This window comes from Barbatula barbatula (assembly GCF_947034865.1).
Source record: "Barbatula barbatula genome assembly, chromosome: 14".
NCBI lineage: Eukaryota > Metazoa > Chordata > Actinopteri > Cypriniformes > Nemacheilidae > Barbatula > Barbatula barbatula.
In genome coordinates, this window is record NC_136777.1 from 20,046,914 (window position 1) to 20,059,692 (window position 12,779).

At 36.0% G+C, this 12,779-nt stretch overlaps 1 protein-coding gene across 2 annotated transcripts in view; it reads left to right on the plus strand.

The window, feature by feature from the left end:
* prkn (parkin RBR E3 ubiquitin protein ligase) overlaps positions 1-12,779 on the plus strand; it is a 90,831-nt gene that overhangs the window by 18,869 nt on the left and 59,183 nt on the right. For both annotated transcript variants that reach the window (XM_079473104.1, XM_079473103.1), the window contains exon 2: positions 970-1,133. In XM_079473104.1, coding sequence (XP_079329230.1) covers positions 970-1,133 — 164 coding nt within the window. The remainder of the gene's footprint in view (positions 1-969; positions 1,134-12,779) is intronic.

Consider the following 12,779-nt stretch of genomic DNA (forward strand, 5'->3'; position numbering starts at 1 on the left):
TCAACTGATGTATGAACTGGAAAACCTGTTACAGTTCTTCATCTCAAATTCCCATTGTGTTGATGTTATATGTATCCACAGTCCGGACAAATATTGAAATCCCCAAAAATTACATTTGGGTGTAGAAAACAATCACATCCACATCCCTCGTCTTATCCGTTCATTTGTCTTCCATAATTCACAATTTTGGAGTGGATTTTTTTTCTGATCGCTCATTTTTCCATTTCAGAGTTTATCTCTGCGCCTCTGGGCCATGAAAAGGTTGACTCATTTCAATTAAAATAATAAGCAGACAGGATAACAAGAAAATACTTTCTACACCAAATCGCAGTCATCTTAATGAAGGGACTTGTAGCGTTTTAAGGAACGGACAGTGTGGGCTGAATGTTAACGTGTCTCTTCTGTCATTGTCCCCGTCCTCTATATTTGGTGTCACAGTTGCATAAACATAGCCCCTCTAGGTTAAGACTGTGTCTTAACAACTAATCTCACTGAGCAGCAATTAGTTACTTTTTAAGATTTTCTTTTTAGATTTGAATTAGACCAATCTACCTTTTAATGCGACATTTGCGTCATTGTAGATTGACATGCATCACAATTATGCCCTGATTTAAAGCTTCACCCGCCATTTTATTGACGGAAGTGCACTTTTCAACTCGGTTTATCATCAGATTATAAACATAAACCCTTGCACTGACTACACCGCATGATGCGATGAAACAAATTACTGTAGAATCCATAATAATAAGAAATCTTTCCACTGGATACCTGTATCTTGTTATGAACAGTATTTCAATATCCTGTATGTTTGTGTATGTTTCTTTGTTTATAGCCTATGGACTGTTTGTATGCCATTTTGTTCTCTCCAGGAATTCATTTTCTGAATGAATTTATTTCTGCACCTTAAAACATTTAAAAACTTTAATTTGTAAAAATTGTGAATGAACGTACTTTTCTTCTTCTCTTTAGTTTTTGTGCGGTTTAATTCCAGCCATGGGTTCCCAGTGGAGCTGGAGCAGGGTGCAAGTGTAGCTAAGCTAAAAGAGACCGTGGGGCGTCTACAAGGGGTAGAGCCCGATCATCTGCGGGTCATTTTTGCTGGACGAGAGCTCTGCAGTGAATCCACACTTCAGGTGACCTACGCTGACCCTTCCTTTGTCTTTCTCTCTATTCACATTTGTGTTTGGATAATTATGTTTCTCTTAGCAAGCAAGAGAACATCTTTTATGGTGTGAGGGTCAAACCCTGTATTAGACTCAGCGGACAACTTGTAATTACTAAGCTTTTTATGTAGTAATTTTCTCCCCCTTTCTAATATTTTCTCACAGTCTCTCTCTCTGTTTCTCTCTCTGTGTGAATGTGCCAATGGATCTTCTGAACTTTACACCAGAACCCTGACCTTGTTAATTATGCATTAATATACGCACACACACACACATTCATACTACTCTTCTTTTCTACACAAAAGTTTATCTCCCTACCTGTTGTTCCGGGGATTCCTACTGTCATGGAAAACCTGGAATTTTGTTTTTGTTTTGAGTTTCATCTGTCAAACAGTTTGGAAAACTATAGTAACATTTTATCGCTCTACTGCATAGCGTTACCCTGTGGCAACACAATATATTTTTGATGTTTTCTCCCTCTCCGTATTCCCCCCATTTTTCCACTTGACAATATTCAAGAAGTACAATGATCCAGTGGGGTTTAGAAGTGTCTCTGAATTTGTTTCTTGGTGGGACATTGGTTTAATAACAAAAGTTTGTAAATAACAATAGGTCAGTTTTAAATAGGGATGCACCGATATGTAAATTGGGTCCGATAACCGATAATTCTTAAACATTGGAAGTGGATATCCGATTTATGGTCGATATACTGTTTCTAAATTCCCCAAGATTGAAGAAAAAGGCAAAAAGTGGACAACTTATTTTATTTGAAAACATTCACTGCAGAAAACAACGTAACCATTAGTTATTTTTTTTCCCTGAAACTCATGTAACAACACACTTTACACTAGTTAAAGAATCTTGAATCTTCAAACTTTTCTGGTATGTTTTTTATTAATAAATTATAAATTGTCTTTTCAGAGCAACTCAAAAAAAAAAATCTTAAAGGGGACCCAGTGTATAGAGAGTTGTATGGCTGAATGCGTTGTAATAGCCTTACACTACTAGCATTTGTCGTTAGAAACAATTCTTAAAAAAACTAAATGTAACACTCATTTTAACCTAAGGAGGCCGCCATGTTCTTTTGCGATGATGTAAAATGGTTGCATGCACAGCCAAACTAAACACAGACACACTAATCAGTTCTTCAGTAAATATAATGTTCTGTAGGAAAATATATATATATAATCTTAAAAATAAGAAAGAAAGAAAATAAAGACGCTATTTGAGGTATATTCATACATTTAAATATTGTTTGTCAGAAATGCATATTAATAAACAAAATAATTTCGAAATTATTATTGACACAATGTTTTAGCCATTATACAATGCATATTATCCAGATATTACGTTATATGTTATTGTCTTCTCTCCCTCGGTCATTAGCTGATGGGGATAATATTTACATGTGCTCTAATACAGAATATGATGTCTTAAATAGCTTTAAATAAAGCTATTTATTTAAAGCTATGATTTAATGCACACTTACTTTGAACAGACGCTTACTGATACTGAACGTGTTCTTCTTTTATGGCAGGCAGGCTTGCTTTTGTCAAGAGGACATACCACCACCTACTGTCCCTGTGTGTTTATATATCGGATCTTATGTTTTACGTGTCATATTTTACTGTTATATATGGAAACCTTGTGTGCTTTTCTGTTGCGAAAGAGAACAGGTTTAGGTTGCAACCATTTGACATCACAGATTGTGACGAAAACAAATTCAAATTCACAATTATAAAGCCAATGCCATTGTTCACATATTAAGCCATACATCACTCTTTACCCAAGGATCCTTTTAATAGCTGCGAGTATAACAGGTCTCAAGCATTCAGAAAGCAGTTTGATTCAAAGTACCACTGTACCTGCATCAACCATGTTTTGCTAAGTAAGTGAATGATCATGACAGATAGGCAGTACTGTACTTTATTTTAACTCTGAGCAGTTTAATCAGAGGAAATGATTTATGATTTATCGGCTATAATACAGTATATCTGCCTTAATTGTATTATCAGCCAATACCGATAACAAATAAAAATGACCATTTATCACCCGATACCGATATGGCCAATAATCTATTGTGCTTCCCTAGTTTTAAATGCTGATATGTAAAAGAGAGCTACAAAAAGTCCATACACATCCCTAAAATCCCTAGTTACCATGAGAAACATAGTATAAATATAAAAATCCAGTAATAATAATAAAAGGCTGAAAATAATCTATTCCAGCATTTCGCAAAGTGTGGGACAGCCCCACTGGTGGGGAATAGAGACATGCCAAGTGGGGAGAGACAAACGTCTTTTTTCTGCCCATCTCTATTCCTTTATTTATTGACCATACACTCAAAACAAAACAACGACACATTTAAATGTAACCCTTACTAAGAACAACGTCAGACTGCGAAGAAAATGTCACATGGCTGGAAACATAGTAGCCTAGATTAATAATTTCATGTCAGAATGTCAATTGGAGCAAAACAAACTTTAATGTGTAGAGGCAGTAGGCGGAAGCAGATAAAAAAGTTAGCAATGGATAAGTTTGTGAGATGGAATGAAAAGAAAACTGGAAATTCGGCACCAGCAGACAAAACCAAAACAGACAGTGGACCTAAAGTTTTTTCTCATATTGTTGGGCGACTGGGGACAGGTGGGGCTGCAGCAAACCCTTCTCTACCCCCAAAGTGGGGAATGGCAGAATTTATATGCTTCATATATTAATATGTCTTTAATCCTCAGAGAACCAGTCATCAATATTGAGTAGAAATGAAAGTGTTACTGTAGCTCAGTTGGTGGAACATTGCATTTGCAGGGAAAAGTTTTTTCCAGAAAACACACATACTGCTAAATTGCACACTTGAATTAACTGTAAGTCGCCTAAAAAAAGTATCTGTCAAATATACTTAAATGTAAAATGATGTATTACTAAATATTACTACACCTCACTGACTCCGTGTACAGTACCTGTGAAAGCATAATTACAGTTACTTTGACCTTTACAAAAGCCCCTGTAGTAAGCTAGAAGGCTGAAACTTCAGTAGTGTTATCTCAATAAAGCCCTCGTACACTCCATTACATTTCGTAAGGATACATTAAAAACATACAGAATATTTATGAGCTCTCATTGTGTGAATAACATCAAAAACTGTTAACCCCTAAGATCCACTGTTGAATTTCTCCATCCTGAAAAAAATGCCCTAATTTGGACATACAATCTATTATTTTAGATTGTAGCCAATATTTTTTTAATAAAGTTTTTTCAGGGTGAATTGATAATAGTAAATTATTTTGCTAAAAAATGTATCACGATTAATAAAGAGTTATTTTGTCAGTTCAGAACTTTTAATTTTACTTCAGCATGTTTATTATGCTTATATTTTACAGCCAATAGAAGTTATAATCTGCTGCCATTGAACTTCTTCAACACTGTATTTCCTTCCGAATGTAACATTGCTACTCCATTTTTTTCTCATTATTACTATTGGTCACCCTTACTGTTGTTTTCTGGGTTTTGCAAAAAAGCATAGAATGACAATGCCAATTACAGCGTTTATCGAAAATTGTTTATCAGTGTGGGTCATTCTCTTTCCAAAGTTCTTGTGCCCTCATAGTCTTTAGTTCAAATCTGAAAATGCACTTCCTTCCTGTAATGACCATCCATCTTAAATGACGTATGTTAGATGGCTTGGGCGGAGCAACCGTTAACTCCTCCCCTTCAACTGTCAGTCTGCTGCCAATTTCAAAATGCAAAGGCTGTTTTTACACATCAAATCGCAGAGAAAGACAAAAGCCACGCCCACAAATCTTTTCATTAGAAATGCAATTTCACTCGGAAATGCGTAAAAATACCGGAGTAAAAACTATCGCAACTTCCTGTTCACGGGGACTTTAAAAGATACAAGCTTTGCGATGATATTCTGACCTTATCGGGAGTTTTGTGTTTGCTTTTAAAAGATTATCATCACAACGATTATTCTCATTAAATTGCGGGAAGCATGAATCGTTATCACGGATAACATACGATTAAACGTGAAGCCCTAGTTTTAATTCAAATGTGTGAAAGGAAATTGGAAAACATGGAATTATGGAAAGCATTGGTAGTTTGCAGTCCTTGCTTGAGATGTTGACAGTCAGATATGGAAAAACGTATTTGTCTCTACAGATGTTGTTGCCTCTATGTACCTCCTCAATGTATTCCTAATTGCTATTTAATTATTTTGGACAATTTCCAAATTTTCTGGCTTTTTTGCCATCGTGGAGTCATAGATAAATACAAACAATTTTGACAAATTCTTTAGCTTTAAATGAGCTTTTTATTGCCTTTTGCTTAACCAGGCCTGAAAGCCCCATCCACAGTGATCTTATCGGTTTAAAGTCTCACTGTACAAGGTGCATCGAAGTCAAATATAGTTAATTAGTTCTGTTTGTTTGCAGTTTCTTTCTCCTTGATCATTGTTTTGCTTAAAATGTTTTGGTCAGGTTAAGAGATCCTTGCAGGCACTGAATTGAGGGACCGACCTAGCCTGGTACTCACAGTCTTAATACTCAAATTACAGATTTTTTGTATGAAGCAGGGCTCCCTGCAATGCAATTATTAAATTATTTCTCCCAAAATAACTCTATTACTGAAACTGACAAATAAGTAACTTGCCGATTTGGTTCTGCTTATTTAAAAGAAGCAGAGTCTACAGAGAAGCTTTGTTATTGATCGGTGCTAAATAGAGAGACGGTAATCTGAATTCATTTGAACCAATAGAAATTGTGTTTGTCAAAAGTATGTATTTAATTGTTAACCGTGTTACCCATTAAAGCAAAATGAAAGGTCTTGTGTTGTTACGTTCTTATGATCTTCTATTGTGTATTAAGGACACTTTTTCCTCATGTTGACGCAACACGTGTAAATATAACGTAATATACAATTTTACAAGAGCATTCGCCTGTCATTTGTTCTTGCTGTGAATGGAATTTAAATGATCCAGCGCATTCTCAATTAAGTAATCTAACAACTAGAAGGAATTCCAACTTTCCTGATGGCACATGCGCAAGCACTTGTGGTGGAAGACTAAACTTGTAGTCCATTATAACATCTACAAAGACACCATCCATGCTTTCAATATGGAACTAGGCAAAGCTAGGCAGACTTTCTTCTCAAATATTATAAACAGCAACTTAAACAACACCCAGACTCTTTTCGCTACTGTAGACAGACTGACAAACCCCCCAAGCCAGATTCCCAGTGAAATGCTCTCAGACAGCAAGTGCAGTGAGTTAGCTTCTTTCTTCTCTGATAAAATCAATAATATTAGAAAGGTGATCAGCACATCCTGGGGTCAGGCAGATCACACCACAACCTGAGAAAGTAGTTACAATGTCTGATTTTGAAGAAATTGATGGCAAAAATTTGGAAGAAACCGTTCAACACCTTAAAACATCAACCTGCGCCCTTGACGCACTTCCCACATCACAGCACAGAGACAGCGCTCATTAAGATAGTAAACGACATTCGCTTAAGTACTGATTCAGGCAAATTATCCGTGCTGGTCCTACTTGACCTCAGTGCTGCATTTGACACGGTCGATAACAACATACTTATAGACAGGCTGGAAAACTGGGTGGGGCTTTCTGGGATAGTCCTAAAATGGTTCAGGTCATACCTAGAAGCGAGAGGTTATTATGTGAGTATAGGTGACCATAAGTCTGAGTGGACATCCATGACATGCGGAGTCCCCCAAGGCTCAATTCTTGCGCCTCTCCTATTCAACCTGTACATGCTCCCAATGAGCCAAATAATGAGAAATAACCAAATTGCTTACCACAGCTATGCAGACGACACACAGATATACTTAGCCCTATCGCCTAACGATTACAGCCCCATTGACTCCCTGCTCAAATGCATTGATGAAATAAATAGTTGTATGTGCCAAAACTTTCTTCAGTTAAACAAAGACAAAACTGAAGTCATTGCGTTTGGAAATAAAGATGAAGTTCTCAAGGTGAACGCGTACCTTCACTCTGAAGGTCAAACAACAAAAAATCAAGTCCGGATTCTCGGTGTGTCTCTAGAGTCAGACCTTAGCTTCAGTAGTCATGTCAAAGCAATAACTAAATCAGCATACTATCATCTGAAAAATATTGCAAGAATTAGATGCTTTGTTTCCAGGCAAGACTTAGAGAAACTTGTGCATGCTTTCATCACCAGCAGGGTGGATTATTGTAATGGACTCCTAACTGGCCTCCCCAAAAAGACCATAAGACAGATGCAGCTCATACAGAACGCTGCAGCAAGGATTCTGAGAAGAAACAGAAAATATGATCATATCACACCAGTCCTCAGGTCCTTACACTGAAGGATAGATTACATATAGGATAGATTTTAAAGTTTTATTACTGGTATATAAATCGTTCAATGGCCTACGACCTCAATACATTGCAGATCTGCTCATTGAATATAGACCCAAAAGAACACTCAGGTCATTAGGATCGCATCAGCTAGAAATACCAAGGGTTCTCTCCAAGCAAGGAGAGTCTGCATTTAGCTATTATGCGAGCCGCAGCTGGAACCAGCTTCCAGAAGAGATCAGATGTGCTCCCACAGTAGTCACATTCAAATCCAGACTCAAAACACATCTGTTTAATTTTGCATTTAATGAACGTGCACTGTGCCTCTGACCGTCCCCCTGTTTGTGCTGTACTTTATTTTATTTATTATCTATTCTATTCTAAACTATATTTTATTTTTATTCTTAACTGGTTAATTTTTAAATATCAAATGGATATTTTCAATTTCTTCTATGTAAAGCACTTTGAATTGCCATTGTGTATGAAATGTGCTATATAAATAAACTTGCCTTGCCTTGCAAAACATGCTCGCGCAAACTGGTCGCAAAACTGGTCGCAAAAAAGTCTGGAGCCCTGTGAACAAATGAATCCAGATAATTATTATCAGTAATTATTTTGCGCATCAGTAAATTTGATCAGAAACCTTCAGTTTTCACGTTCTTGAGTGGATCTCAAGTATTGACACAAGCAGCTAGTTCTCACCTCACTCTAATTGAATCAATATGCTGTATATTTACTCGGTTTGTTTTAATAAGCTCCTTTCAAAATTAATTTACATGTCTCATCCATATTTCCCCTCTGCTTCATTGTGCAGTGAATTAACTCAAGCGCAGATAAATCTCTCAGTAATTGAAAAACATTTACCCTGGAATCGTCTTGGGTGTGTGTTTTTGTGTGCACGCACTAAGTGCTTATGGAGAGTGTGTTGTCATTTACAGGTTATTTGCAGTGTTTAGCTCAGGTCTCACATTATACATACATGTTTCTAGTTGCGTAACTTTGTTTTGAAAAGTGGTGGGGACAGGAAAACAATACTTTAATAAAGAATTTGGTAACTGGGTGGGAATATTATTGTGCATGGACAATGGATGCGCAAGGGCGCGAAAGAAACATTTGTTTATTTTGCTTTCACAGGTGTGTAATCAGGGCGTAAATTACAACGGTCACAAGTAATTATTGAAATAATAATAATAGTACATTTTAATTGTAGAGCACATTACATCTCCATGAAAATCTCAAAGTGCTACAACGCATAACCACAAGGTAACAACACATAGCTATGCGATTCAAACATTAAAAGATAATCTAAACATTAAAAAACTTTTTTAAAGGTGAGTTTTTAGACCCTTCTTAAAACTATCAATGGCTTGTGGGACCTTTAAATGTAAAGGGAGGTCATTCCAGAGGCGGGGGGCTGCAGCGCAAAATGCTCTCTCCCCAATGGTCCGGGTCTTAGTCAAGGGGGGATGAGCCGATGGGTTTTTATGGAGCGTAGAAAGTGTGATTTTACCCACAAATTGTGTGGTTCTCAAATGCAGTCACACTCTGTTCATCTTTCATTTCACCTAGTTTCTGTTGTCTTGACATTTTAACAAACATTTTAACACATTTATGTATGTTTTATCTGCTGAACACATCTGGTATGGCATGAGGTTGAGTAACATATCAGAGAATTTTCAGATTTGGGTGAACTACTCCTTAATGTTTTTCTTTGACACCTATGACTGATCAATTGTTTCTAATAAATTGTAAATTAGCACCAGACATGATGTAGAAACGAATTTGTCTGCCTCATACTAATCGTGTAATTCGCCTTAATTTCTCTTACTAATATATTTAATTGTAATGCGTAGAAGCAAATAATTTTAGGCATATTTATTTGTACTTACCTCTTGTATGTGAATAAAAAAAAACTGGTCATGAATATTTATTTATCTATAATACTATTAGGGTGGTCAAACGATTATTCACGATTATTTGGTCCGTAATAAAAGTTTGCGTTTACACAATATATGTCTGTGTACTATGCATATTCATTTTATGTTATACAAACATAAACTTAGATGCATATATTTAAGAAATGAATACATATTTTACATTTAAATACATTAAAATTATCGCTAAATATAAATAAATACATAAGATTTCCTAAATATGCATACAAGTATGTGTTTATAATATACAGAGTACACAGAGATATGTTATGAAAACACAAACCTTTATTATGGATGCGATTAATTGTTTGACATCCCTAAATAATATACAAGTACATTATTCATTTCAGGTTCCTGATCATCACTGGCTTTTGGAAGACAACCTTAGAATCTAACACTCCTAGTCTTTGTCGAAGGTGATGTCACTTCTTTGATTTTCTTTTTCTGTATTTGTCTTTCATTTTTTCACCGTGCAGTTCCATTTGCTCAGTTCCATGCCATCCTCATATTTGTCTATTTTTTGCTGGAATTGTTCCCTGTCTCTCTTGTTTTCCTTTCTGACCCATTGTCTCTGCTCACTGTTATTACCTCTTTTTTTCAAAGTACTCCTCTCCCCCATCTCTCTTGCACTCTTCTCTGCTTTTGAAGGAGCAATACACATAAAGGGCAGTGCTATGAAGGTCACCACATGCATTTAGTCTGAAGGACTCTTCCAGTTTGGGAGGAGACTCTAGCTGCGTCCGAAATCGCATTCTGTGACAGTACGTTCAGTACATGGTTAAAAAACAACAGAAGTAAAATAAACCATTGTGGATTGATTCGTCTTCTAAAGCGAAATTAGAGAGGTGTGTTAGAAAAAGTTATAGATATAATTTTGTGAAATCTGTTGATCCTGGCTGAACTTAAAGGATCACATTGAATGTCTGAAAAACAAATTGTGAAATACAACCATGCATAAAAGTCCAACTTTGAAAAGTGAGTCCACGTTTATGAAAGTCCAAATACGGTGCCATAAATGATGATGACATAAGATCTGAATAAAACTACATGTTCATGAATGCAGATGCTTCTACGGAAGAAAGCTGTGTTGATTTAAAGCCTTATAGAGAGCTTTACTAAAAGAACTCCATCTCTCTTAGAATTTATAGAGTATGTGGATTTTAAACCTCTATAATAGGGCATTTAGTATAAAATTACGTTTAATGATATTGCAATGTTTATTCAATGATATTGAAAATGCCATATTCATACTTAAATAAACGTTTTTCTTTATTCTGTAATCCAAAAAAATTTAAGATTTAGAATGAAATAAAATCATACAAGTACTTGTGGCTGTAACACTCTAAAAAGCAACTGTGTATGTAAAAACGATAGCTATATGTGCAGAACACAAAAGGAATTTTGATTGCTTTTTACTGAAAATCTTCTCCTCCACTGCTTTTTAAAATCTTATTGCCACAGAAAGTGTCATTATTTTCATTATATATATTTCCCATCATTGATCATAACACGAGAATGTTTGAATGTTTTTTTGTTATTATAAGTCATTTTAGGTTCAGAGAGGTCGTATAGACCACTTAAAAAAATTTTTGGGATGAAAGACATTTAGAGGAAAATTTTACCTTTGGTGTCTTCCTAAATAAAGATAAAAGCCTTTGGAATAACCTGAAAGTGAATTAATGATGTGAGATCATTTCCATTTTTAGGTGAAGTGTCCCTTTGACGTTTTAAAAGTGAAATAACGTTCTTGAGATGGTCAAGGAGACTCTTCCACAGTGCCAAGATTTATGTCCATATTTCAACTTTCAGTTTTGATTCCAAAAACCTCTGCTAATCAAACTTAGTTGATATTCAGCTCGCTGTCCTGGCCTATCACTTCGAGATGAAATGTAAGGTAATATGTTGTGTCCTAATGCACAGAGGTCATAAATGACCTTGAGACAGTGCCCAGACTCTCTTGGGCTGCTTATGATTCTGCATGAAAGGACAATTGATTGTCTCCGTGCTTTCAGAATTGAAAATCAGTCGCTCACTGTCTTTAAAAAGGCGGGTCATTGCTAATGCACAGTGTCTCTGTCTTTAAATGACTGACTTGTTGATTTGTTCTCCCAAGAGAATGTCACAATTGAAAAAGGTCATGTTTGTAAAATGAATGCACTTTCTGCTCATCAGCAAAACAAGTCCCGCTCCGTCCCCAAAGCAGCCAGAATTGAAAATAAGAATTCTAGAAAGCATTCTAAATTAACTCCATAAACACCATTCTTAGGGTTTGATGTTTTCTCCCCTTTCCTCTGTTCTGTGCTTGTGTACTCAATGTTGGCGTTGTGTATGTGTTTTGCTTGGATCAATGCTTTTTCGTAATGTCACAAGTTCACTTCCTGGAAATTGGTTTTTATCTCGGAGTGCATGTGCAGTGTTATTTTTGCCCAAAGCTTTACCCTTTACTCTGAGCCCAGGAGTTATCAGGAAAACTGCCTGTTCCATTAATGTGAATTTGAGGTTATCGCATGTACACACTGCGGCTGTAGCGATTTGAGTCGGAAGGGTCATCTCACCGATATGCCATTTTCTAATGCTATTTTTGTCATGATTACAAATGCAAAGTCAAAAACGGCCAACTAAATTGATATTGATCAGCATATTCATCATTTCAGCATATCATGTCACAGCGGTCTTTAAAGCATTCATTATGTATCTAAAGATCAATGCTTATTTCAATTCATGCATTTCTCTATAGTGCTTCGGTATTGTGTTGTTGTGGTCACTCATTTCCCAGCATGTCAGCCGCTGTTATTTCACCCTGTATTACAGATCTCCTCTCTGACTTGAGCCTATATGATACGGCTTTGCTGGAAATCCATGCACCTGCCGCAAGAAGACATTTCTTCAATATAGTTTGTTCAAAAACCAACAGATGAGACTTGATCTTTTCTTTTTTGTAATGTTTTAGCTGAAACCAAGAAATAAGCACTCTGAAGCATTTTCCTGTCAGTTAGGGATTTTCTGAAAGATGGCCTGCTTGTGTCAGATTTGTATAAAGCATTTTTTTCTGCCCTGAAAATTGTTCTCTGCTAAACAAAAAGTCGTCAATCAACTAGAGAATTAAAATTATGAATGTGGTGATTAAAAGTTTTATATGCTTTCATTTTATGAATAAGAACATTGTGCATAGTGCATAGTCTACAGAATGGGTCTAAATGTTTTTAAAGGGATACCCTATTCATGGCTGTGCGTTAACATGTTTTGCACGTAGCACTGGTGCTAAAGAGGTTGGAAGTTTAACAGTATAAAACGGTATGAGAAAAAAATATACACATGAAATATATTTATGTGTAGTTCATCACATA